Source organism: Saccopteryx leptura, chromosome 1, assembly GCF_036850995.1.
Source record: "Saccopteryx leptura isolate mSacLep1 chromosome 1, mSacLep1_pri_phased_curated, whole genome shotgun sequence".
Lineage (NCBI taxonomy): Eukaryota > Metazoa > Chordata > Mammalia > Chiroptera > Emballonuridae > Saccopteryx > Saccopteryx leptura.
In genome coordinates, this window is record NC_089503.1 from 5,981,921 (window position 1) to 6,009,278 (window position 27,358).

Below are 27,358 nucleotides of genomic sequence, written 5' to 3' on the forward strand. Positions count from 1 at the left end.
GGCAGACAGGACGCAGGACACGCCGAGGAAGGAATGGAGGGGCTTGAGGCGTCAGCAGCAGAAACTCCCCAAAATGAAGAGCGCGGACAGGGAGACAGAAGGAAACAGACCCGAACACCCAAAACCGGGGGGCAGCTACCACACATGTGGCAGGTGCCTCCTGGGACTACCAGAAGGGGGAAGAGAGAAAGGAAGGAGCCGAAGCAAAATCTGAAGCAATAATGACTGAGAATGTTGGAGGAAGGACGCCACCAGACTTCCAGGTTTACAATATATAGAGCTGCAGTCAACAAGACAGCTGGTATTGCTGAAGGAATAAACAACCTCATTCAAAAATGGGCCAAAGACCTCACAAGACATTTCGCCAAAGAAGATAAAGAGACGGCAAGTAAGCACATGAAAAAATGCCTCCCGTCCTCGGAGACATGCAAATGAGAACAACAGTGAGATACCACTACGCAGCTGTTAGAATGGCCAACGCGCAGGCGCAGACAGCACGGAGTGCCGAATCCAGGTGGGACCGTGCTGCCAGGGGAACCGGCACCGCCGGCCGGGATGTGGGCAGGCGAAATGACGCAGGCACTTTGGAGAACAGTTTGGTGGTCCCTTCCCAAACTACACATACTTACACCATGTGATCTAGCGACTGCGCTTCTTGATATTTACCCAAAGAAATTGAAAACCTGCCGTCCGCACAAAAACCTGCCCATGGGTGTTCAGAGCAGCTTTATCCATATACTGCGGACACTTGGGAGCAACCAAGGTGCCCTTCAGCAGGGGATGGATGAATACACTGTAATGCATGCAGACAGCAGATTTTTATTCAGTGCTCAAAGGAAATGAGCTAAGGAGCCATGATAAGACATGGAGGGGACTTGAAACGCATGTTACTAAATGGAAGAAACGAATGAGAAAAGACTATATTCTGTATGATTCCAACTATATGGAATTCTGGAAAAGGCAAAACTATGGAAAGAGTAAAAAAAAAAAATTAGTGTTTTCCAGAGATTCCGGGGTGGGAGGGATGAATAAGCAGAACACCAGATTTTTAGGGCAGTGAAACTATTCTGTAGGGTCCTATAATGGCGGGTACATTATACATTTTTTTTCTTGTGAGAGAGAGAGAGAGACAGACAGACAGACAGACAGGAAGGGAGCATCAACTCATAGTTGTGGCCCCTTAGTTGTTCATTGATCGCTTTCTCATACGTGCCTTGGCTGGGGGGCTCCAACTGAGCCAGTGACTTTGGGCTTCAAGCCAGCAACCTTGGGCTCAAGCCAGCAACCATGGGGTCATGTCTATGATCCTACACACAAGCCAGTGACCTTAAGCTTAAGCCAGCGACCTTGGGCTCAAGACAGAGACCTTGGGCTCAAGTCAGAGACTTCAGAGACCATGGAGACATGTCTATGATCCCACACTCAAGCCAGCAGCCTTGGAGTTTCGAACCTGGGTCCTCAGCATCCCAGTCGGACGCTCTATCCACTGCGCCACCGCCTTCTTCTGTCTCAGATCTCTCTCTTTCTCTTAGAGGGACACTTGTCATTGGGTTAAGGGCCCGCCCAGACAATCCTGGATAATCTCATCTCAAGATCCTTAACTTAATTAATATTTTATTTTCCAAATAAGGACACATGCATAAATTCTGAGGTGAGAATCTGGACATACCTTTTGCGGGGGTGTGGCGAGGCACTACAGTCATTGGCAAAATGTAAAGACTCTGACAATAGCAGGTGTTGGAGAAGGTATGCAGCCAGGGTAACTTCCGTAGTGTTAGGTGCCATTGTGATTAGCCAGTCTCTTTGGAAGCAAGATCCAGGCCACATGTAACTATACCTGGGACAGTTAAATATACACGCAACACATCACCTCCCTGTTTCACTCCCCACAACATTCCCAAGGGAAACATGAAGAGACCTGCACCCAGTATTACTTGCCGCAGCATTTATCATCACCAAAAAGGTAACACTCCCCAATGTCCATCAGCAGCGGGCCAGACCAATCAGCTGGGGTGTGTTTATGGGAACACACCCATAAACAAGTGTGGTCCAGGGCGGGAACACCTCAGAAGCAGGATGTTGAGGAACAAAGAGAGCTGCAGAAAGATTCATAGATTCTGGACACTTGTGATCTGAAGTTTAAAACCATGCAGAGCAATCCTGGACAATGTTTGATGACGGTAGGTTGGAAACCTCCCCGGAGCTTACACAGAGGGCTGGCAGAGACCGAAGAAAGAAGCAGGTCACTCCCCATGGGTGGGGAGCAGTTTTAATAAGCCAGAGCCTTACTTACCGTGCTTGTCTTGGGCTCTGCAAGAGAGGGAGATCTCCACCCCTCCACCCGCAAATCGTAACTGTCTGCATAGAGGCCTTACCTGGTCGGTCTTGTCTGCAATCCAGGTAGCCTCAGCAGCACCTGGCTACCTTCAGGCCGTGGCAGGTTATTTTCTTCACAAAGTAATGTCCCTCTGCTTTGTTGGACTTGCCTTATGGCTTTTGCTGTAGCTTGCCCATCCTGAACTGCCATTCTTTGCTCTTCCAAGTAAACCCATTTCCATTGGTGAAAAGAACTGTTGTTTGTAAGGTCAACAGGCCCAGAGCCTCAGGAGGGAGCAGCCCAGCCGGCCGTGGACCTCTGGCCCCCACAGCGGTGAGACGATACATTAATTACATTGTCTTCGGCCGCCGTGGTGGTCCTTTGTCACAACAGCCCCTGGAAACTAAGACAAGGGGTCTGCAAGGGTGTCTTACCTTTGTTTTATTTCGTATTTTACCAGGTGTCGGAGGTTGAGCGTGTTTTCATTTGCTTGTGGGCTCTTCAGGTTTGCGTTGGTTTAGTTTTGTTTAACTTTATTGAGATACAATTCACCCATTTGAAGTGCATCATCCAATGGGGGGGGGTGCCAGGCCTCCTGAGTCATGGCACCCACATCCCTGCCCTGAACCCCCTTTCTGGTGTGGCTCGGATGGGGGTTTATGGGGGACTGTGGCTCCAGCTGGGCCAGCCCCACTCAAGGCCAAGGATGACCTCAGACGGGCGTGCATGCGCTCTCACGTGCTCTGCCAGGAGTGGCTGACTGGCTTCCCAGAACCTGGTACGTGCGTGAGAAGTACTTGCAGAAATACTAGGAGCCAGCCTTGTGGGCTCTGACTGTACCAGGAACTCCTTCCCAGGTGGTTTTCTTTTTTTTTTTTTTTTCTTTTCATTTTTCTGAAGCTGGAAACAGGGAGAGACAGTCAGACAGACTCCCGCATGCGCCCGACCGGGATCCACCCAGCACGCCCACCAGGGGGCGACGCTCTGCCCACCAGGGGGCGATGCTCTGCCCATCCTGGGCGTCACCATGTTGCGACCAGAGCCACTCTAGCGCCTGAGGCAGAGGCCACAGAGCCATCCCCAGCGCCCGGGCCATCTTTGCTCCAATGGAGCCTTGGCTGTGGGAGGGGAAGAGAGAGACAGAGAGGAAAGTGTGGCGGAGGGGTGGAGAAGCAAATGGGTGCTTCTCCTGTGTGCCCTGGCCGGGAATCGAACCCGGGTCCTCCGCACGCTAGGCCGACGCTCTACCGCTGAGCCAACCGGCCAGGGCCCAGGTGGTTTTCTCAGGAACGATGACAATGAAGCACTACTGTTCCCTCAGACAGACTCAGAGAGGTTAAGTAACATGTCCAGGGCCACACAGTAAATAGAAGAATAAGGGAACAAAGGAACAACGCCCCACAGTGTGGCCACAGGTGCCCTAGCACGGTCAGGCGCTCTTTGCAGCAGCTGGACCCCAGCCCTGAGGATGCCAGTTGGGCACATGAGGGGAGTACAGAAGAAGGAGCCTGTGGTGTGGGGTAGGGGTGGTGGATGTGAAGACCTGGGTGAGCTTTGCTGGCTGAGGGCTTCCTGGAGGAGGCAGCATGGCTGCCAGTGTCCTGCCGATATTTTAATTTTGTAAGTCCCCCCCCGCACCTCTTTGGATTTTTCTGACAGACTGGAGTTGCCACACCTGGCAACTCCGAGGCCAGCCGAGCCCTGGGGTGGAGGGTGGGGAGGATGCAGCTAACCTGAGAGATCCGTAGGTGTATACACAAGGCGGCAGCCGGAGTGCCCCAGCCAGTTGTGTTAGGTAACCCCATGTGCTGCTCCACCTCTAGGCATGGGCGGAAGGAGTCAGTGGTGGTCAGTTTCCTCAGAGGACTGGCAGGTGGCGGAGGCAGGCGTGAGACCTGAGCAGCAGCGGAGTTGGCTCACCTAGAGGCAGAATGGCGGGCAAAGAAGGCAAAGGCGCGGTGAAGGATTCCAGGTCACAGCCCGCATCGGGGTGCTGTGGGGGTGGGGGCCAGGGCAGAGGGGCCAGAGGGTGAGAGGCACAGGGGAGGGGTGGGCAGCAGCATGGGGGAGGCTGGGACATGGGGCCCGAGGGCAGGGGCCTCTGGCCCGAGCCTGGCCCCATGCGGCAGGTGGGCACTGCGCGGCCCTGGTTGTGCCGTGAGTCCTCAGGTCAGATCTATTGTCTGAGCCTCACTACCCCCCACGCCGACACCTGGGAGCAGCCTCAGAGGGACCTTCTGTCCGGGCCCAGTGCTGGCCTGTTCCGGGGGTGGGGGGATGGGCCGCTTCCTCCCTCGAGGGGTTTCCCAGGATGGAGGAGGCGGCAGGGGCAGACAGGGACCGAGCAGGCGTCACCAGGGCTGAGCCAGGGAGTGGGAGAAAGGGACAAGGAGCTTCTTGGGAGGAGAGAGCAGAACTGCGTCTGGTCTCAGGGTGTAAAAGCGAGGCTCACGGCTCGTTTCTGGCTCGGGAAGTATTGTATCTCATCGCAGACAGTCTGGAAGCCGAGAAGTCGGAGAAAAACTCGGGCGCAGATTGGTGCCAGGTCGCAGTGCTCACGGGGGAGGTCCCGAGGGGAGGGCCTGGAACTACCTCATCGCAGCTGTTAGGAGGGCCGTCAGGTCGCCCGGGAGCCTCGGTTTCCTCGTCCTCACAATGGGTGATAGTAAGACTTCGAGGCCCGGGCAGGACTTTGCACACGCCGCACGCTCAGCTCCGGACGCTGGTTCTGCGGCCCCTCCTGGGCGCTGTAGTGCGTGCGCTGCCCACGGGGTGAACCTGACTCCCTGTAGCCCCCGTCAGGCCCTGCCCAGCTGCGTCTTGATTCTCAAGGTCTGCCCTCACAGGGCCTTTGCACGTGCTGGACCCTCTGTCCTGAGCGCCTGCTTCCCCACCGCAGTCAGCACACAGGAGCGTCTCCAGCCGGCATCCCAGGGCCTGCGGCTCAGCCACTCACGACTGTCAGGCAGTTGTCTTTGGGGTCATCATCGTCTATGCCTTGCGGTCAGGCAGTCAGGAGTCCCTTGTGAACCGGCCTCAGCAAGCCTGGGGCCCCAGCTCCCCGGCAGTGGACGGGGAGGCAGGGAAGCCTCTGGGATGAGGAGCAGGGGCCACCTCTTCAGCTCAGTCCATCTGGGGACACCGCGGCCTTCAGCCCCCGGTCCGAGGTCTGCTTCCTCACTGTACTGGGCAGCGGTGGGTCTGGGCCTGGAGATATGACCGTGGACAGCTAAGCCCGAGCTGCTCTGCCGTGGTGCAGGGCTGTCCCCAGGCATCCCAAGTGTGCACAGTGAGGAGGACACAGACAATGACAGTTGAGGAAGGCAGGGAACCCCAGAAGGGGCCCTGACCACTGTCCAAAGGATCCTCCTCAATTCTGCTTGTGGCCGGGTGGTCTGGGTGGAGGGGCAGGAAGGTATGACTGCGGGCACGGTGCATGTGTTGGGGGGCGCCTGGCCCTCTGGGCGCCCAATAGGGGTGTCCGTGAGCCCACGTGGGTGCAGGCAGAGGTGGGGTGGGTGCCCCGGCCCACGCTCCCCTCCCCCTGCAGGATCAACCCCTTCGAGGACACTGTGCAGCGGCTCCGGGAAACTTTCCGCACGGGGCGGACGCGGCCGGCGGAGTTCCGGGCCGCCCAGCTCAGGGCCCTGGGCCGCTTCCTGCAGGACAACAAGCAGCTGCTGCAGGAGGCGCTGGCGCAGGACCTGAAGAAGGTGCGTGTGGCGGGGGCTGGCCGGGTGCCCGGTTCATTCCTGTTAATTTAACAGACCTTCCCTGGCATGCGGTGTGCACAGGCGCTCTGTACCGACTCACCGAACCTGTAAGACAGGTTCAGTTCCTGTCCTCGTGTTACCGATGGGAAACTGAGGCACATGGTTGTAATATCACTTGCCCAACCAAGGTCCCACCCCTAGGAAGTGGCCCAGCTGGAGTTGGAGCCCCGGCCGCCTGGCCCAGGGCCTGTGCCCCTCACCGCTCACAGCCCTGCCGTGCTCAGGGGACCGGCTGTTCCCGGAGACCCTCTCCATGTCCCCAGTAGGGACCGCTGGGGACCCCACACACGAGACCCCTCTCCCATCCTGCCCCTGGCCTGACCGTTGAGTTCCCCCCCCCCCACCGCAGTCAGCCTTTGAGTCGGACTTGTCCGAGATCATCCTGTGCCAGAATGAGGTCGACCTGGCCCTCCGGAGCCTGCACAGCTGGATGAAGGACGAGCCGGTGGCCAGGAACCTGGTGAGCTGCTGGCTGGGTGGGGGCAGTACGGGGGGGGGGGCGCCCCAGGTCCCTGCACCACCCCTGACCCAGCCCGAGTCCCTGACCTTCTCGGGACCTCCGTGTCCTCGTGGAGACTCTGCTGCACAGGAACCCCAAGGTCCCTGAAAGTAAGGGAACTTTGAGCGGGGTCTGTGGCTGGGTCTCACCGTCTGTCCTGCACCCCAGTTAACGCAGCTGGACTCCGCCTTCATCCGGAAGGAGCCCTTTGGCCTGGTGCTCATCATCGCCCCCTGGAACTACCCCCTGAACCTGACCTTGGTGCCCCTGGTGGGCGCCCTCGCTGCAGGTGAGGAGAGGGCTCTGGACCCTGTGCCCTCTTGGCTCCATAGCTCTTCCCAAAGAGGAGCCTCAAAATACCCTCCTTGCATCTCTGCTTTCCAATGCCAACCCCTGCATGGGTGTGGGGACAGCAGCCACCCCTTATGTCGCCCCCATCTGCCCCTGCAGGGAACTGCGTGATGCTCAAGCCGTCAGAGATTAGCCAGGGCACAGAGAAGGTCCTGACCGAGGTGCTGCCCCAGTACCTGGACCAGGTGAGGGTGGCCCTGCCCCATCAGCCCCGGCGTCACCCGGCCATGCCCCTGCCGGCCTGGGAGGTCCAGCTGCCCCCACACGGCACACAGGGTGACCTGAGCCGCCTGCCCCTCTCTGCAGAGCTGCTTTGCCGTGGTGCAGGGCGGGCCCAAGGAGGCGCAGCAGCTGTTGCAACACAAGTTTGACTACATCTTCTTCACGGGTGAGGACGGCCCCGGCTAGTGTCCTGGGGAGTGTAGGGACCTCCAGGAGCAGGGTGGAAAAGGCTGGGGGAGAGGTGGCTGGGGCCAGCAGTGGGGAGTGTCCCGAGGACAGTCAGCCAGGCCTCTGGGCCTTGCAGCGGTGGGTCCTGAGGCAGCCTGGCCAGGGCCAGGTTGGAGGTGGTACCTGAACCATCTGGTCAAAGCCAGTTGAGGATGGTGGTCAACCTGTGTCCTCAGGGAGCCCTCGTGTTGGCAAGATTGTCATGACTGCAGCCGCCAAGCACCTGACGCCCGTCACACTGGAGCTGGGGGGCAAGAATCCCTGCTACGTAGATGATAACTGCGACCCCCAGACCGTGGCCAACCGCGTGGCCTGGTTCCGCTACTTCAACACGGGCCAGACGTGCGTGGCCCCTGACTACATCCTGTGCAGCCCCATGATGCAAGAGAAGCTGGTGCCCGCCCTGCAGAGCACCATCACCCGTTTCTATGGCGAAGACCCCAGGAGCTCCCCGGACCTGGGCCGCATCATCAGTGAGAAGCATTTCCAGCGGCTCCGGGGCCTGCTGAGCTCTGGCCGTGTGGCCATCGGGGGTCAGAGTGACGAGAGTGACCGCTACATTGGTGAGTCCCGCTCTCCTGACCACGGGAGCCTCAGGCTAAGGCCCTTCCACACTGGAGGCCACAGCGGGGCCCCGAGTCTGGGCCCCAAGGTTCCCACGCCCCACTGCCAGAGCCCTGCTGGGTCCACGGCTCTGGTGCCACGATTTCGTGACACTAACGCCACATGTCCCCATGGTTTGAGCCGGGTCCCCAGCTTCCGTCCCGCCATCTGCTGCTCCATGGGCTGTGACCCCAGGTCCCGTGAGCCCACAATCCCCGTCCTGAGCACCCACTGGGCTGTCATTGCAAAGCAGCCCCGGCTCAGGGGTGACCCTGCTGCGCCACCAGGCTGGGGCCTGAGATCCAGTCACCCCGTGACTGTCTGACCGAGGCTGGGGTTCTCTGGACCCAGTGCCCAGTCACTCCCTGGGGACCGTGGGGAGACTCCCCTCCCTAGAACATTCCCGAGCCTGGAGTTCGGGTCCCCGGGCCCTGCCGAGGCCCCACGCCCGGGACTGAGCCGTCCACGGTGCCCGCACAGCCCCCACGGTGCTGGTGGACGTGGCGGAGACGGAGCCGGTGATGCAGGAGGAGATCTTCGGGCCCATCCTGCCCATCATGAACGTGAGGAGCCTGGACGAGGCCGTTGACTTCATCAACCGGCGGGAGAAGCCCCTGGCGCTGTACGCCTTCTCCCGCAGCCAGCAGGTGGGGGCTCGGGCAGGACCGGGGCACCCGAGGGGCTGGAAGCGGCACACACTGGTGACCTCCCTCTCACAGCCCACTCTAATCTGTGCCCCCCGGATGAGGGCTCCCTGCACAGAGGTACCTGGCAGGAGAGAGCCTAGCACCAAAACCCTGCCACTTGTGCAGCTGGCCAGCTGTCTGCCTGGGCCGGGGTAGCCTCCACCTGGACAGAGAGCCGCTGCTGCCTGTGGGGAGGGCCCTTTTCCTAAACCACGAGAGGTTCTGTGTGGGAGAGCAGAGCCCTGAGGGGCGTGGGCGTGGGCGCGGCACAGCCCGGACCTGAGTGGCAGGCCAGCCCGGGCTTTGCTACCCTTTCGGCTGTGGCTTCTGGCCTGGACCCTCCTTGCAAGGTGCTGCTTGTTCAGGAGAGGATGGAGACAGGGGGCGCCCCTCTGCTCCTCCCTGTGGAGTGGTCAAGGGCACAGACCCCCTTTCCCGACAATGAGCCCACCGCCCCCTGCTCCCTGCCTGTTCCCAGGTGGTGAACCAGGTGCTGGATCGAACCAGCAGTGGCAGCTTTGGGGGCAACGAGGGCTTCATGTACATGACTCTGTCGTCCATGCCTTTTGGGGGAGTCGGTGAGTCCTACCCTCCTGCACCCCCCAGCCCTCTGCCCAGAAAAGCCCGTGTGGGTGCCCCAGGAGCCAGGAAGGACCCTGTTTTTCCTTCACTCACTATTCAGCCTTGATCCAAGTCCTGGGCTTCTCAAGGCCTCAGTTTCCCTATCTGCAAAATGGCTCTTAGAATGGTCTGGCTGTCCTGAGCTCCAGCTCGGGCCGCTGGGTGGGCTGCCCAGCCTCAGACCCTCGCTCCTGTGCCCGTGCAGGCCTCAGCGGGATGGGAAGGTACCACGGCAAGTTCTCCTTCGACACCTTCTCCAACCACCGCGGCTGCCTGCTCTCCTGCTCGGGCCTGGAGAAGCTCAACGACATCCGCTACCCGCCCTACAGTGACTGGAACAAGCAGCTGATCAGATGGGTCCTGGGCCCCAAGAGCTGCACCCTTCTGTGAGCGCTCTGGCCGTCCTCAGCCCCCCGCCCCCTGACCCCTCTGTCCGGCTGCCGCCCGGGCGCTCAGCGGTCACTGAAAGGCAGGCGTCCCAGTCGGAGTGCAGAGATCCTGCTCCCGGGACTTCGTCTGCACGGTCCCCCCTGCTGGGAAGGACCTCTGGCCTGCTGGGCTGCCTCTCTCAAGGCCAAAGTCTGCTCTGCATCCTCCTGACAGATTCGCTGACCCTCTGCTTGGATATGTCTGGTGATGGAGAACTCACCCCCCCCACACACAAGGTTAGGCAGCTCCTATGGTTAGAAAGGACTCCCTTGTATCAGACCTATAATTAGGCTCCCCCAATACAGAGCTATTTCTAAAGCTGCACTCACACCTGGTTTGGGGAGCTGGATTTGTCTGACCTGAAGTGATCTGCTCTTGAGCCCAGATCTGAACGACTGTCTGAAGTATGTAACCGGGTGTTACAATAGGAGGGAGTGTAATGGTTGATTAGTGATGTCTGCCATGGGCGCAGGAAGAGGTTGTGCACGTGATGGTCACAGCTGTCACCCCCACTGTAGACTCCCAGAAGAAGAATCAGAGTGGGCAGAGTCTAAATCTGACCACGTCATCTTATATATGGGGACACTGAGGTCTAGAGACAGGACAGGGCTGAACTGAGTTTATCCAGCAAAGCAGGGCAGAGCTGATTTATTGAGAAATGTGGGAGAGAGGTCAGTCAGCAGAACATGTCTGGTCCACTGTGACCAGCCTCTTGCTCTCTCCCGAGTCCTCAACCAGGGAGCCCACTTCCAAGCCCCCCCCTAGTCTTGCTTTGGTGGGCTCCTCATCCCTTAGGGCCTGGGCTAGTGGGCTGAGGTTGATCTTCCTGCTCCCCTGGGAACTGTTGGGGTTAGTTGTCTCCAAAATGGTACAGGGTGGACTCAAAGGAGGTGTTGCAGGGGCTTGTTGATGAGTGAAGGAAAGAATGAATAAGGAAGTGAGAAGATGGGTGGGTGGAGGGATGGATGGGTGGGTGGGTGGATGGATGGGTGGGTGGGTGGATGGATGGACGGGTGGGTGGATAGATGGACAGGTGGGTGGATGGATGGGTAGATGGATGGATGAGTGGGTGGGTGGGTGGATGGATGGTTGGATGGACAGACAGAAAGACGGATTGATGGGTGGGTGGGTGGGCGGATGGATGGGTGGGTAGGTGGATGGGCAGATGGATGGATGGATGGATGGATGGATGGATGGATGGATGGATGGATGGATGGATGGGACAATGGGTAGAAGGGCAAGTGAGTGGATGAATAAAATGATGCATAGCCAGTTGGGAGGATGGATGAACTGATCGATGGGTAGGTGGCCCAGGTAGAAGCTGAGTGGCCACTGGGCCTGGGTCTAAGAGATCCCCCTCTCCCCACCTCTGTCTGGGAAAGTTGCTTCCTTAAAATGATCATTGAGCCTGACCAGGCGGTGGCGCAGTGGATGGAGCGTCAGACTGGGATGTGGAAGGACCAAGGTTTGAGACCCGGGGGTTGCCAGCTTGAGCACTAGCTCATCTGGCTTGAGCAAAAAGCTCACTAGCATGGACCCAAGGTCACTGGCTCGAGCGGGGGGTTGCTCAGTCTGCTGAAGGCCCGCGGTCATGGCACATATGAGAAAGCAATCAATGAACAACTACAGTGTCGCAATGAGAAACTAATGATTGGTGCTTCTCGTCTCTCTCCGTTCCTGTCTGTCTGTCCCTTTATGTTCCTGTAAAAAAACTAAAAAAAAAAAAACTAAAAAAAAAAAAATGATCATTGAACCAAAAAGAGAGAACCAGAGGACAGAAGAATCAGAGACGGTCCAGGCCACAGCATGGACAGCGAGCCCATGAGCAAAGAACAGGAGACAGGGCTCATTGAAAGCTCTGGAAATCTCCCTGCCCTCCCACTTACCTTGTTCCCTTCGCCCTCTTGGCCATTGGTTGCTGTGGTTCAGATAGGGGACAAAACCTCCAAGAGAAGTCTGGCTCTGGGGGAGGGGCCCTGAGGTCATGGGGGGGGGGGCAGTCCCAGAACGTCAGACCCTTGGTGGCCCCTGACTGGGAGAGCGGAATCACACGTCTACACCCTGATGACAGGGGAGGCGGAAAGCAGTTGTGCACTCCTGCCCCGGGGAGGCTGTCCAACAGAGGCTGTGGCAAGCGTCCCCTGTTCATTCCATCTTCCCCAACTCCAGCCTTTTTCCTCCTCTGTCCTGGCTGACCAGTGCCATGGACCAGCGCGACTCGTACTATCCAGGTCCTGAGTGAGAATGGTGCGGAGTGAAGAAATAAACTCAGAGAAAGGAAGTATGGGATCGGGAGGTCTCTGCGAGTTGATAGCAAGCCAGAGCAAAGCAAAACCCCGGTTGCTTCATTATCTAGTGCAGAGCAGTATGCAAAATAAGGAAGTCTCCGGCACAAAGCCACATATCTGAGGCGTAAACAGGAATCTCCCCACCATGAAATCAACCAACAGCAGAACAAGCAAAGGGTGAGAGGAAGGGCAGGTACATTGCCTCTAGCAACTTAACCAAGTGAGGTGGGGGCATAGGACGAGTAGAAACACTCAGCCTCACAGCCAACATGGAGGCAGGTGTGGGGAAGAACTTAGCCTTTAGCTCAGGGGTCCCCAAACTACGGGCCCGCGGGCCACATGCGGCCCCCTGAGGCCATTTATCCGGCCCCCCGCCGCACACCCGGAAGGGGCACCTCTTTCATTGGTGGTCAGTGAGAGGAGCATAGTTCCCATTGAAATACTGGTCAGTTTGTTGATTTAAATTTACTTGTTCTCTATTTTAAATATTGTATTCGTTCCCATTTTGTTTTTTTACTTTAAAATAAGATATGTGTAGTGTGCATAGGGATTTGTTCATAGTTTTTTTATAGTCCGGCCCTCCAACGGTCTGAGGGACAGTGAACTGGCCCCCTGTGTAAAAAGTTTGGGGACCCCTGCTTTAGCTTAAGCCTTAAACTGCTGAGGACTTGGTCAGCTGGTAGTCTCCCACAGAGCAGGCGTAGTCCCGGAGAGGGTGGTATCTAGACCCAGGACGAGACCGGGTCCTGCCGTTTCTGGTCCAGCACTCGGCTTCAGAGAGCCCTGAGGCCCTCCAGGCTTGTATGAGCTGCTCCTCCTCCTGACTTGCCAGCCCTCCCTGCCTCCATCGTGCCTCTTCCCCAGCCTCTCAGCTGCCCCAGGAATCCGGCTCAAAGTCCAGGCCGGCCTCTGTGGCCCTGACCCATGTAGCACCCTACCCGTCCCTGCCGGAGCTCACCACCTAGACGGCTCGGTGTGTGTCACTCCACGGCCACCTCGCTACTGGGCAGAAGTCCCTCCACTTCTCTGAGCCTCTGTTTTCTTATCTCGTAGACTGGGGTTCCCACCTACCTTCTGGAGTCGATATGAGGGTTCAATGAGATCACCTTGTGTCTGAGGCCTCGGGGATCCCCTCTCTGGGCTGCAGTGCAGTCCAGACTGTTCTGTAAGCCGAGCAAGCGTCAGACACGGAGGCCCCGGCTGCAGAGGGGCCGCTGGCCACGCACCTCCCAGAGCTCCCCAAGACTCTGTCACAGCCTCGAGGTCTGTGAGAGCAGCCTCTCCTTGTCCGAGGGTCAGGGGGCTCTGCACCCCAGGGCCCCTTAGGGCTCAGGGCTCGGCTTCAGCTACAGCCGCTGGGTCCACTGTGGTAACTGACCAAAGTCCAGAGCGAGCCGTTTGTTTAGAAAAACAACACTATGGGGTGAGTCCTCCTCCCACCCCCATCCCAGGACACCAGGCCAGTGGGCAGGAGCGGGCTGTGCTGAGGGCAGCTGGAAGGGTGAGCTCAGGCTGAGGGGGCGCGGGAGCCCGCTGAGGGTGGCGAGCCGTCAGGCAGGGGGTTCCAGATCCACTAGATGGTGGCCCTCCAGATCGGTTCCCATGTCACGTGGCTCTCCTGGGTCAAGCCTTACCATCTGTGCGCTGACTCAGGTTTTGACCCCTCTCTGGGCCTCGGTTTTCCAAACTGCAGTGAAGAAGTTAGACCCGCTGACAATGCCTCTGCCCTCGGTCATGCCAGGGCCTGCCGTGCGCCCCGGGCGTGGGCTGCCCCCTCTCTCCCTCCCTCCTCACAGCTGCCCGGGGCCAAGGCAGGGCCAGCCCAGGCAGGGAGCCGACTCTCCCCAAGTCGCACAGGGACAGGGGGGCCTGGGGACCCCTCTACTTCCTGTGTCTCAGAGGCGGGACTCTGCAGGCCCGCTTCCAGCCTGTCCTCACGACTGCGACACAGACACACGTACAGACACAGATGTGGACACACAGATCCCAGGCTCGCACACACACCGGTGCAAACACACACATGCACTCAGTCTGCGGTTTGGGAGCTGCTGTTTCTGGGGGCTTCTGCGCAGCTCCGGGACCCCTTCCATTCTGTAAACACCCTCTCAGACAGGGAGGTGGAACTCCCACCAAGGGAAGTGAGACTTTTCAGGACCCCCTGCTGCTGTCCTCCCCAGCATTTCCTGGCAAGAAGCACCCTGGCCCTCAGCAACCCCCCAAATAGCCAGGTCTGCTGAACAGGCCGTCCTTCTTCCCCGAGAGACCCAGCCCTGCATCAGCAGAATCTCGGCGGGGCCAGAGGCCTCTCTGTCGGGGACTGTGGCTTCTGAGTCAACCATGGACCCTGAACCCCTCGTCCTGAGTGCAGGCGGCAGCGACCAGGAGAGAGGCACACACAGGCTCACTCTGACTCCTCCGCCACCACCCGCGGTCTCGGCCAAGTCCTTCTGCCTCCTAGAGCCTGGCTTGATCATGAACCAGGGATAGCTGGTGAGGATAGCTGCCCACCAGGCCCCGGAGGGTACTCCAGCCCCCCACTCCACGAGCTAACAGGGAGTCCTGCCTCCTTGGTGACCTAGTTTCACGCTTCATGCTTCATCACACACACACCCCCCTCAGCCTATCAAGGTCGTCACTGTCCTGCTGGGAGCCTCAGTCCCCACAATCGGGGGTGGTGAACCGGGGAGTGGAGGGAGGCTCAGGCCTCACCATGAGCTGAGTGTGATCTGAGCAGCTAGCTGCAGAGAAAGCTGGCCTGGAGGATCCCGGCCCCCAGAGCACTCGGATGGTGATTGTGGTCTGGCCAGGGCTGGACAAGTCTGGGGGGACTAAGCCCTGGGGGGTGAAGAAAGCCTGGAATGCCTTGGGGGCAGGGGGTAACCTCAGGGCCCAGGACCTGGCCCGGAGGAGGCGCTGGGCCTCTGGACTGAACAGTTCACCGCGCAGCTCTGCCTGCCTCCTCAGTGACCTGTGGACCATCCTCAAGGCCAAGACAGAGCCCTGGGACACTCTGGGAGGTGTGTGGTCAGGGGCCCCTCTGCAGCCGGGACCTCTGTGCCTATGCTGGTTCCACTTACTAAGAGTCTGGCCTCCACTGCACCCCGGAGTGGGGACCCCTGGATCCCAGACACACGTGACCTCATTTAACCCTCACACCGACTCTAAGCCTGGGGGAGAAGCCGGCCCAGAGGCTGGGCTTGGATTGGGCAAAGTTACAGCTCCAGCTCCGGTGTTACAGCTGTAGTGTCCTGGTGTCTGTCCTTGGGCATCCTGTCCGAGCCTCAGCTGCCACATATGTGGTCTGGGTCATTTCCAAAAAACCATGCAAGCTGAGTCACCAAGTTACACCTGTCCCTCTGGGGGCTGCAGGGCCCGAAGAATGTTGCTGAGGGGGAGAAGGGAAGAGGACGCTCCTCATCTGGGTGGCCACCAAGATGAGGCTTCAATAAGTAAGTCGCAGTGGCCTGGTCTGGTGGTGGCCCAGGGCTCAGTCAGTGGCTGGAGGGCTGTATTCCAGCTTTCCGCTGGACGCCTATGAAGTAAACAACCTTTGCTTGGCAGCAAGCCTGGGATCTGTGTGTCTCAGGGCTCTTTTGAAGGGAATTCATGTTCATCCCGGGCCTTAAAGAGTCCCGAGAGTAATTTTCTAAGGCCACTCCCCACCGGAAGTCCTACCTACCTAGCTCTGCAGGGTGGGGCTGGCTGCAAGACTTGAAGTCCCCAGGGTGGCAGGGCCAGGAGCAGGTGCGGTGGGGCTGGGTAGGGAGAGCCCAGCGCTCCAGACTTCCAGCTGGGCTTCAGCTAGCACCGCACACCCCCTGCTCTCCGACAATTTGTTACAAACACTTCCTGCCCGGGAATCTCCAGGCCGGTAAATACTAGCAGGTCCAGATGGTGCACACCCCAGCCCGGACGCTCAGGAAGCGCAGACAGCCGTAGGCAGGTAAATGCCCTGCTCCACTGCGACCGGCACTGGCTCAGAGGGGCACGTGGGAGGGGCAGGGAGGGGCAGGAGTCGTCTGGAAGCCTGACACCTCACAGCTAAGGCATGTGACACGCTGGTCCCCATGCTGTGCCCTGGCTTCCCCATTTATAACGTGGGAGCATAATCCTCTTGCTCTTGGGAGTGTGCCCTGGCGAATCTATTGCTCTGAATGTTTGGCCCCCTCTGCTCAATTTCAGAGAAAGGAACCTCTCACCAAAGGGAGCAAGAAACAGAATCTCAGAGAAGGGGGGGCAATGCCTACCCTCCCAGGAAGGGGGCTCATGGGGGCACCAGGCACTAGGAGGGAGGCACCATGAGCTGGGCCCCCGTGCTATGCAGTGGGACTCCGCTGAGCTAGCATCCAGTGACATCCCTTGACAGGGAGCCGAGCTGGCCGGCTGGGACCTGCCAGGCCTTGGGAAACGCACCAGCACCATCCCAGCTCCGAGCCGGGCCCAGCATCCTTGCCGGAGCTGCCTAATCGGGTCCGCACACCGTGCCCTCCGCTCCACTGCGGGATGTGCTCGCGGCCGCCTGTGCCGCGGGAGCCCCTGCGCCGCGTGGCGGTGACTGGGGGCACCCACGGCAACGAGATGTCTGGCATCTACCTGGCCCGATACTGGCTGCAGGCGCCAAAGGAGCTGCAGAGACCCAGCTTCTCTGCCGTGCCAGTGCTGGCTAACCCGGCAGCCACGGCCGCCTGCCGCCGCTACTTGGGCCGCGACCTCAACCGCACCTTCACCAGTACCTTCCTCACGTGAGTATCCTTGTTGCTGTGGGAACCCTGCTTACCAGACAGACCAACCCTTTGGACTGGCACTGAAGTCCTCACCTTAAATCCCCCCTCCAACCACTAGCAGGGGATACCCCTCTCTCTTCGCTGCCTATTCTTCCTTTTCAGCTTAGCGAAATCGAAATTGATGTCTCTTCCTCCAGGAAGCCCTTCCTGATCTCAAACTGGGTGAGGGGCTCTCCTGGGTTCCCCAAGTCCAGGGCTTGCCTTAGGTCTGTCCCACAGTCTGTGTGTACATGTCTGGAACCCAACCACTGTTTCACACCTTTCTTTAATGGATATTCATTGTGCCCGTCTCTGAGCCAGGCTCTGGCCTGCTCTAGCAAGAGAATCGAGAGTAAAAGCGAAGTGTTGCTCTAACTTACTGGGGAAGACAGAGGAAGAACGCGGCAACCAAAACCCAGGAGGCTAAATTCAGAGTGGGGGCTACATAAACCTGACCAAGGGTAGTCAGGGAAGGCTTCCTGGAGGTGGTGGTGTCTTGGCCAAGCCCCAAAGGATGAGTAGAAGTTAATCAGGTGAAGAGAGGAGAAAAGGAGTTTCCAGGGAAGGGTCCCTTAGGTGCACAGGTCTGGAAGTGAGACCAGCACAGTGCCTGGAAGCGCGGCTGGAGGGAGAGCTAATGAGGCGGGCGGGCAGGGCCAGGCCAAGGGTTTGAACTTTGTGGGGGCAGTGGGGAACCAACAAAGGCCCTCTGTGGGGCAAGCATGCTGCAGAGGCACAAAGAGTGGGCCCTTGAGCTACTCCGTCTCTCCTGCAGAGTCTCAGCGGCCTCCCTGCTGTCAGCAAGTGAGATTCTCTCCCCGCCCCCCATTAGACCTTTGATGACTGACTTGAGACTGGGAGTGGCTGATACCCCCATCCCTGTCCCTGCAGTGCCAGGGCCCACCCGGATGACCCATATGAGGTGACAAGGGCCCGAGAGCTGAACCAGCTGCTGGGGCCCAAGGCCTCGGGCCGGGCCTTTGACTTCATCCTTGACCTGCACAACACCACAGCCAACATGGGCACCTGCCTCATCGCGGAGTCCGCCCACAATGTCTTTGCCATGCACCTGTGCCGCTACCTGCAGGTAGCCCTGTGCGCACATAGTGCAGAGCGAGGGAGGGTGGGGGAGAGGCCACCGATGGGGCTGGGGCCTCCTCAGCTGGGGACCAGGATGGCAGGTGCTTCTTGGGCTCCAGTCCCTAGGGCCTGCCACCTGTAGGCACTCCAGCCCCTCTTGACCCCTCAACCCCCCTCCCCACGTGATCTTCTATGCTTCCTCTATGTGTCCCCGCCTCTCCTCAGCTCCTCCCCCCCCCAGGCAGGCTTGGGGCCCTGACCCAGCCCTCCATTTGCAGCTGCAGAGCTCGGAGCTCCCCTGCCATGTCTTCCTGTACCAGTCGCCAGGAGAAGAGAGTTACTGCGTCGACTCGGTGGCCAAAAACGGAATGGGTGGGCTTGGACCTTGGGAGAAGTAGTCAGGGGCTGGGAAGGACGGGGCCAGATGATGGGTGGGGCCAGATGATGGGTGGGGCCAGATGATGGGTGGGGCCAGGGCCCTGAGGCCTGGAGCACGCTGGCATCTGGAGTACCTGCCTGATCCCTTCCCACCTGGTCCCCAGGCCTGGAGCTGGGTCCCCAGCCTCAGGGAGTGCTGCGGGCGGACCTTTTCATCAGGATGAGAGCCCTGGTGGCCGCAGCTCTGGACTTCATCCAGCTCTTCAACCAGGGTGAGACCCCTGGGACTTGTTGGGAAACTGAGGCCCAGAGAGGAGAAGCTCGGGCCCATGGGCCAAGGAGCCAGGTCGGGGCAGAGTGGCCCCCACGGCCCGCTCCACCTGGGCCTGGAGGGAGGGACGGGCTCACGCACCACGCACCCCGCACCCCGCACCACGCACCACACACCCTCCCGTGCAGGTACGGGCTTTCCTGCCTTCGAGATGGAAGCGTATAGAACCGTGAGCCATGTGGACTTTCCCCGCACAGAGGCCGGGGACCTGGCAGGCACCGTGCATCCTCAGCTTCAGGTGTGTGTGTGTCGGGGGGTGGCGGGGATGATTCTAGGTTACAGCCTTGGGAGTGTCGGAAAACTGAGGCACAGAGGCAGGGACCACGGTGCCTCCTATAGTCACCAGCACCTTCGAATCAGGAGCAGGGAACAGTAGCCTGGGCACCCATGCCCACCCACACTGCCACTGCAGGAACCCTGCAGAGGGACGGAGGGGTGTGGAGCAGGCATGGCCCTGCTTCGAGGTGCAAATACAGAGCCCTCCATTTTCCATGGAATTCCTTGAGGATCTCTATGTGCATCAGCAGGAAGTCCAGCATCTCCCTCTCTAGGCTGTCCCTTCCGGAAAGTTCCAGGAACTGGGGGCATCCTGCTTCTACACCCGGCCAGAAGCTAGTAGGAAAGAATGGATAGCCAACCAGCTGTCATTCTGCTTGCTGCCACATGGGGTCGCTGTGGAACAAGGCCCAAGCCCTCAGTGGCCTTTGCTTCCAGCAGTGCCCAGATGTCATGGGTGCCCAAGCTGGGCGCCTAGGCCCGAGCCTGGTTTTAACTGTTCCCCAAGTCCCCCATCTGGCCTTCAGAGGCGAGGCACTTCAGAAGGAGCCACCTGTTCTGTTGGCTGAGGCACTCCTCACTCCGCCTCAAAGCTCAGCAGCTGAGCTCGGTAACCAGCTAGAGCCTCCTCTATCATGACGAGTCCCTGTGAGCCAGGAGGACCCTCTCCTGCCCGCGGAACTCTGCAAGGACGGGCGTCTGTCTCGGGAGCCTGCACCTCCCTCGGTCAGCCCTGTTGGTCCCCAGCCTGGGGGCGACCCAGCAGACAGACAGGCACGTGCCGAGGACACAGCCGAGCACGGACATGAAAGGGAGAGAAATATGGGGAAGAATCTGATGTTTCAGAAATATCCTAAAGACCCAAAGTAACAATTGTCGGAAAAATCAGAACTTGGTTGGACCTTCTTGTTCTGATTACAGCCTCATGTTTTATCTTGTAACGACATTGCGGTGGAGGGGGCCCTTGCGTGTTTCGGGCCAGAGCTGGCCCAGATGGCCAGCGCCCTGCCCACTTCCTTGCAGAGGCTAAGTAATAATAACAGTCATTTTGAGTGATTTTCCCCACAATTTAAAATTTTATTTAATTAACTTTTAGATTGTATTTGCTAGTTGCCAGACACTTTTTTTTCTTTCTTTCTTTTTATTCTTTCTTTCTGAAACTGGAAACGGGGAGAGACAGTCAGACAGACTCTCCCGCATGCGCCCGACCGGGATCCACCCGGCACGCCCACCAGGGGCGATGCTCTGCCCCTCTGGGGCGTCGCTCTGCCGCGACCAGAGCCACTCTAGCGCCTGGGGCAGAGGCCAAAGAGCCATCCCCAGCGCCCGGGCCATCTTTGCTCCAATGGAGCCTTGGCTGCGGGAGGGGAAGAGAGAGACAGAGAGGAAGGAGGGGGGGTGGAGAAGCAAATGGGCGCTTCTCCTGTGTGCCCTGGCCAGGAATCGAACCCGGATCCCCCGCACACCAGGCTGACGCTCTACCGCTGAGCCAACTGGCCAGGACCAACCAGACACTTTTAAGCACTATTTTTTTTTTTTCTTTTTGCATTTTTCTGAAGCTGGAAACAGGGAGAGACAGTCAGACAGACTCCCGCATGCGCCCGACCGGGATCCACCCGGCACACCCACCATGGGGCAACGCTCTGCCCACCAGGGGGCGATGCTCTGCCCATCCTGGGCGTCGCCATGTCGCGACCAGAGCCACTCTAGCGCCTGGGGCAGAGGCCACAGAGCCATCCCCAGTGCCCAGGCCATCTTTGCTCCAATGGAGCCTTGGCTGCGGGAGGGGAAGAGAGAGACAGAGAGGAAGGCACGGCGGAGGGGTGGAGAAGCACATGGGCGCTTCTCCTGTGTGCCCTGGCCGGGAATCGAACCCCGGTCCTCTGCACGCTAGGCCGACGCTCTACCGCTGAGCCAACCGGCCAGGGCCCAAGCGCTATTAGACATTGAATTTTAACTTCAGGATGATGGGTAAAGATTATAATCCTTCTTCTACAGGTAAGGAAGCTAAGGAACAGAGAGGTTAAGTGACTTTCTCCAAGTCACACAGCTAGCAAGGATTTGAACCTGGGCTTTTCTCTCTGTGCTCGTAATCACCAGGATACATTGCCACAATGACAAACGTCTTTCTAAGGCGACCAGTGTCTCCATTTCTAGACACGTGGCCAGTTGGCATCTCAGTAGACCCTGTTACATCAATTGAAGTGAAGGAGTGAGTGGGTGAGGCCATAAGTGAGGGGCATCTCTTGGGCAGTCCCTGCCGGGGTGGCTCCCCCGGGGGCTGGAGCAGAGGTCCGCCCCAGCACCCTTGGCCGTTGGCTCTCCTCCCAGGACCGAGACTTTGAGCCACTGCAGCCTGGTGCGCCCATCTTCCAGATGTTCAGCGGCGAGGACGTGCTCTATGAGGGGGAGTCCACCGTGTACCCCGTGTTCATCAATGAGGCCGCCTACTACGAGAAGGGTATTGCCTTTGTGCAGACTGAGAAGCTCAATTTCTCCGTGCCCGCCCTGCCTGCACTGGCCCCCACCCCCACCCCGACTCCCTAACCCGGGTCACACCTGCCCCGACCCCTCCCATCTGAGCAGTCGGTCCTGAGGCACAGTCCTCAGCTCGGGCCCCGTTTGCCACCTGCTATATACCGTGATTCCTGCCACCCCCTCTATCTCCATGCCTGTTTCCCATTCTATAAAGTGTAAATAAGATGTGCTGGGGTCCATGGTTTGTGTCATTGGTCCTGTGTGACCTCTCTCTGTGGCCTCAGGATCTGGGGCAAGTCTGGCCCCGTGTGGCCTTGGACATGCTATGTGTCCTGGGGCTAGTGGTAGCGGTCTCTGTGCCCATGGTTGTCCAAGGAAGAGCCGATACTGTGGGGGAAACTTTGAGAAATACTGTCCTTGGGTCAGCAGAAGAGTTTCCAGAGGCCATGACCTGAAGGGGGTCCCCAACCTCCTATACTCTTGTGGTCAGAGAGTCAGTCTGGGAGAACAGAAGTGTGTGCCCATGTGTGTGCACATGTGTGTGGGTGTCCATGCGTGTGCCTGCCCCAGGTGCTGTGTGTGCATACACACACTGTTTCTGAGTGCTCACTGCCTTGACTGCTCTCCTGAGAGGCTCTGTATGTGGGTGGTATAAAGAGCCCGGCGCAGCCTGACCAGGCGGTGGCGCGGTGGATAGAGTGTTGGACTGGGATGCGGAGGGCCCAGGTTCAAGACCCCGAGGTCGCCAGCTTGAGCGTGGGCTCATCTGGCTTGAGCAAAAAAAGCTCACCAGCTTGGACCCAAGGTCGCTGGCTCAAGCAAGGGGTTACTCGGTCTGCTGAAGGCCCGCGGTCAAGGCACATATGAGAAAGCAATCAATGTACAACTAAGGTGTCGCAATGAAAAACTAATAATTGATGCTTCTCATCTCTCTTCATTTCTGTCTATCCCTCTCTCTGACTCTCTGTCTTTATAAAAAAAAAAAAAAAAAAAAAAAGAGCCCGGCGCCCACGGGAGCTCAGGGGGAGTCAGCACTAGGAAAGGGGGCAGCTCGACCAAGCTCTCCCCACCCAGCGCAGCCCGGACACAGGGAGGAGGTGCCTTGGCTTGGGGCAGGGGGGAGTCCTACCAGGGAGGGAGAGGTTCCTCCACCACCCGGGATGCCCCACGCCATAGCTGGGAAGGCGTGGTCCAGGGTCTACTGCGGGGGTCCCTCGGTCCTGACCTAGGCACTCTGTGCCAGGTGCCCACAGCAGGGCGGAACCGGGCCCTGAGGGCATCCTGGCACTGCCCACACCCGCCTGAGCCCGACAGGGTGTAGCTCCTGGCTGACAGCAGGGCTGGGAGAGCCCAGAGCTCCACCCTGTGGAGGCGTCGGCCCCTGCCTCCCCTCGTCTGGCCCCCCGCCCCGCCTGGCCCCCCGCCCTGCCTGGCCCCCCGCCCCGCCTGGCCCCCCCGCCCCCGCCTGGTCCCCCGCCCCGCCTGGCCCCCCGCCCCGCCTGGCCCATCCATCTCCCTGCGGCCACGGCTGCCATGCTGCCTCCTGCTATCGAGCTGTGAGATGAGAAGGTGTGAAGGATATGGGGACGCCAGGGACAGGCTGGCAGGCAAGATGGATGAGGGGCAGGGGGCCAGTAGGGGCCTCCGGCAGGAAGGGCTGCCAGCCAGGAGGAGCTGAGCAAGGAGGTGTGCCTGGTGTGTGAGTGTATTTGTGTGAGCCTGTGTGTCAGTGTGCACAGGAGCTTGTGCGCGTGTAAATACGGGCGGTGGCAGGTTGGCCATCCGTGTGCACATTGTGTGTAGGTGGGTTGGCATGTCAGTGTTATCACATATGCTTGTGGGGTAGTTTTCCATCACAGACCCAAGGTATGTACAAGCTCACACATACACACACACACACACACACACACACACACACGAGCCAACAGAAGCCCAGACTGGGCTGCCCCTGGGGGTCTGGGCTGAGAGAGAGCTATAAGTCCCTCCATCATCTCTCCCTCCTTCCACTCACCCACTGGGGGGCCCGGGACAGTGTGGCATGGCCACACCTCACTGGGTGGCCCCTGGGAGCCACTGGGACCCTCCATCACAAGGACAGAGACCTCCTCCCAATCTTTCCCTGCAGCAAACCCCGGAGCTGGTGCAGCCTTCAGCCTGCGACTGGGCCTGGGTGTGCGCCAGGGCTGGCCCGCCTCTCCCTGTGGGATCCTCCTGGCCCGGCAGGCAGGAAGGCACCTGGGACCAAGGGGTTGAAGCAGCAGGTGTTCCTGGGCTGGAGAAGGGAAAGGTCTGCATGCGGCATGAGTCTCTGGGAGGAGCAGCTGTGTCTGGTGGTCCCTCTGTGCCCCCTCTTAGGTGTGGGCCTCTGCCAGGCCCACATCCCCAGTGCCAGACTCTGGAGAAGGTATGCTGGGGGGAAGTGTGGTCGAGCTGGCCTTGGGGATCCCAGTCAAGTGTGCCCAGCCCGGCCTGGTGTGCTCTGGCCTACTGTTCTGGCCTGGGGCTAGTCTGGGATGTTCCCTCCTGGAGTGGGCTAACCTCAGATCCAGCCCAGTGACCCTCCTAGGGCCATGTGGAAGGGATCAAATAGCCAAACAGCACTCTCAACCGAGAACAACCAGCTTTGGGGACCCCATGCCCTCTGCCTTGCTGGCTGGTGATTGGTGTGTCCCCCGAGTGCCCAGCACAGGACCAGCAGGGGCAGCCCGGAGAAGATGCCTGTTCTGGCTGGAGAGACCAGACGGGCGTGTGGGCAGAGCAGACACCTACCCCAGCGGCCTCCGACCTGGGCTAGCCTCCTGTCCTGTGAGGACCATGCTGGCCTTTTCAACCACGATGGGTCCGGCTTACCCCTCCCCAGGCTGGGCCAACCCGTCCCAAACAGAAGAGATTATGCACTTAGTTCAGTTGAGGAAACCGAGGCACAGGACCGTCAGGGGCCTGCCAGTGTAGCACGGCTCATGGGGCCATGCCGTGAGAGGACCAGGCTTCCCCCAGGCCGGGGGCCCCGTATCCCCCGGCACTCGCCACCGCCGCCTCCTGCGCTTCCGGCTCAAGCTGCCCTAGTGATTCCACACCAGCCGCCCCAGGTCAGGGGTCTGGGTCCTGGTGAGAGGGCACTGCTGCTGCCACTCCTGTGGCCTCACTAACCTCCCTGAGGCCCCACCGGCACCCAGCCCCTCCAGTCAGCCCAGTCTGGGCCCCTATGGACCACCCAGCTCGTCCTCAAGATGGGCCAGCACCTTGTGCGGGGCTCATTGATCAGGAATGGCTGGGAGGCTCCCAGCTAGGAGAGGGAGGGGGCCGGGAGGGGGGGAGGGAGGCTGTGCCGTCAGAGCTTCCCCACCTGCCCTCCTCCCACACAACACTGCGGAGCAGGACAAGCCCGGCCAGTGGCCTCGGACAGTGCAGCGTGCGGCTGGCTTGGAGAAGGGGTGGGTCCCACAGAGCCCAGAGCCAGGGTCCCGCCTGCAGAGACCAGGTGGAGAGCCACAACCTGGGCGATCGTGGAAGGGAGGACAGTCCTGCCGAGACCTGGGGACGGAGAGCTGAGCTGTGCTGCCGAATGGACCCGGAGACCAGGAGGCGCTGACCACCCCTCCCGGCAGGCGGGGCCTGGGGAGCAGGGCTGCTCCAGGTGCCGGACGCCCAGGCTGTCCCCATGGCAGGTACGGCGCGGGCAGCCAGGGCGTCCCTTGGGTGGGCTCGGGCCGGGAGCGAGTGGGGGGCAGAGCAGTGACCCGGTGTGGGCACCAAGGAGACCCCACCGGACCCAGGCCTGGGCGAGAGAGCGAGGCAGTGACACCCAGGCTGTCAGCGCCGGGCTGATGGACTCATGGCCACGCAGGTGCTACTGTGGGTGCTGGAGGCAGCGGACAGAGGCAGTTCCGGGAGGGGAAAGCCTTCTCGGGACGTGGGTGGTCTTGAGCCTGTCTCCTCCCTGCTCTGGGCCTCAGCCCGTGAGTATCCGGGGAACGGCTGGACGCCCCGACTGTCCCTCCAGACCTGACTCGATGCCTGTAGGAAACTGTTCTTTCCTGGCCCTGCGGGGTGCTGGCTTCTGGAGGAACTGAGGAGAGAACAGTCCCTCTCCTGTCGCAGAGGGCGCTGAGGGGCGGGCACTGGCTGGGATGGGTAGGGGGCTTGTAGAAGACTTGGGAGCCAGTGAGCAGCCTGTGCAGCCCTCGGGCCCAGCAAAGCCATGAGCTTCTCCCCATGGACCCGCCACCACTGACCCGAGGGACTGGAATCAGTTACCTGCATGTCGTACCAGCAGTTGTCCATCTGATGGCCTGGTCCCAGGTAGCGGGGGATATCCACCTGTCCACCCTCCATGCCCCACTGGGGGTGCAGACCTGACATGGCCCATCACTCTCAGAGTCCCATCCCACCCACCCCCAGATCCCAGAGACTCAGGGGCATTTGTGAGGTGCCCCTTCTCCAGTGTGGCCCTGGGCTCCACACCCTCGCCAGGTACCTGCTCAGTGCCAGCTCTGGCCAGGTGCTCCCCACCTGTTAGCTCATTAGATCCTCCCTCCACCAGTCTGTCTGTCCGTCCATCTGACACGGATATTCCACCTGTCTGGGGGACCCCATGGCTTTGCCAGGCTCTTGGCTCCTCATGGGGCTGCTAGACTCTCATCATCTATTTTCTAGGATATTTTTTTCTATTTAAAATTTTTTAAGTGTGTAAAATATATAGAACATAAAAATTATCATTTTAACCATTTCTTTTAAGTGCACAGCTCAGTGGCAGTAAGCACGTTCACGTGGCCGTGCAGACGTCACCACCGTCCGTCTCCAGAGCTTTGTGCATCTTGCAAAGCTGACCTTGTCCCCATTCACACTGACTCCCCATTCCCTCTCCCAGCTCCCGGCCCCCACCTTCCTGCGTCCTATGATCTGACTCCTCTAGGTGCCACATAGAACTAGAATCCATCATGCAGGGTTTATCCTTCTGTGGTTTGGCTTATCCACTCAGAATAATGTCCTCAGGGTTCACCCATCTTGTCGCAGGGGTCAGAATTTCCTTCTTTTTAAGCCTAATAATGAATAATGTGTCTGGACAGACCCCACTTTGCTTGTCCATTTGCCCACTGACGGACGCTTGGGTGGCTCTCACCTTTGCCACTGTGAATAGTGCTGCTGTGAGCACGGCGATCCAGAGAGCCGCTCAGGTGGCCGCCTCCCGGTCTTAGGGGTGCGGACCCACCAGGAAAGGTGTTGGGTCACATGGTAATCCTGAGTTTAATTTTTGAGGAACCATCATTTGGCTTTCCACAGTGGCCACCCCATTTCCCATTCTCGCCCAGAGCGCACAAGGGTTCCAATTTCTCCACCTTCTTGCCAACACTTACAATTTTGTTTTTGTTTTGTTTTGGTAATAGCCACCCTCCTGGGTGTGAAAGAATATCTCATCGTAGTTGGGATCGTTTCTCTCATCAGAAGGGTGGAGGGCGGCAAAGCTTCTGGCCAAGGCTTTGTGCTAGGGTTGCAGATCAAAAGGCAGGGTCCTAGAAAAAAAAATGAGGAGGTCAGAGCAGAAAGGCGGCTTCTAGGGGTGGGGTCTGGGCAGGTTTCCGAGGTCAGAGGGGCATCAGAGCCATCCACTTTGATTTGGGGGTCTCCCCACCCAGCTGCTCAGCTCTCTGTAGCTGGAGACCCCCACCCCAACCGGCACGGTCTCCTGTGTCCCATTATCTATAATATGTGTCATTTATGAAGGGCCCACTACATGCCAGGGCCTGATACATCCTCACAAAGCCTCACACCAGCCCTAGGAGGCAGGTCTTATTAAGAACCGCTTGTCATGAATGCAGAAACTGAGGCACAGGAAGATGAAACAATTCATCAAGGCCCCACGGCCACCTGAGGGCTCAGAGATTTCCCGGGGTGCCAGACAGGCCTGGTCTCCAGTGTCTGGGAGCCTGTAAGCCTCGCGCAGAGATGCTGAGTCAGGCTGACAGTGGGAACACACAGACCTGGCGCTGGAGAGCGCTTCCTGGAGGAGGAGGCTCCGAGATGCAGCCTGAAGG

General features: G+C 59.3%; 2 protein-coding genes across 3 annotated transcripts; both read left to right on the plus strand.

The window, feature by feature from the left end:
• Positions 1-2,624: 2,624 nt before the first annotated feature.
• Positions 2,625-10,075, plus strand: ALDH3B2 (aldehyde dehydrogenase 3 family member B2). 2 transcript variants are annotated; one of them, XM_066387961.1, is made up of 10 exons: positions 2,625-2,650; positions 5,868-6,030; positions 6,440-6,550; positions 6,758-6,878; positions 7,040-7,125; positions 7,247-7,328; positions 7,567-7,953; positions 8,474-8,640; positions 9,158-9,257; positions 9,506-10,075. In XM_066387961.1, exons 3-10 carry the CDS (start codon positions 6,521-6,523, stop codon positions 9,688-9,690), a joined length of 1,158 nt encoding a protein of 385 aa, XP_066244058.1. In that variant the 5' UTR covers positions 2,625-2,650; positions 5,868-6,030; positions 6,440-6,520; the 3' UTR covers positions 9,691-10,075. The 2 variants fall into 2 exon arrangements, with proteins under 2 accessions (XP_066244058.1, XP_066244003.1); XM_066387906.1 differs by lacking the exon at positions 2,625-2,650 and adding an exon at positions 4,016-4,289.
• A 5,635-nt stretch (positions 10,076-15,710) lies between these two features.
• On the plus strand, positions 15,711-21,548 carry ACY3 (aminoacylase 3). The gene is made up of 7 exons (XM_066388089.1): positions 15,711-15,960; positions 16,384-16,759; positions 17,672-17,867; positions 18,139-18,232; positions 18,403-18,510; positions 18,698-18,807; positions 21,177-21,548. Exons 2-7 carry the CDS (start codon positions 16,521-16,523, stop codon positions 21,390-21,392), a joined length of 963 nt encoding a protein of 320 aa, XP_066244186.1. The 5' UTR covers positions 15,711-15,960; positions 16,384-16,520; the 3' UTR covers positions 21,393-21,548.
• Positions 21,549-27,358: the final 5,810 nt, after the last annotated feature.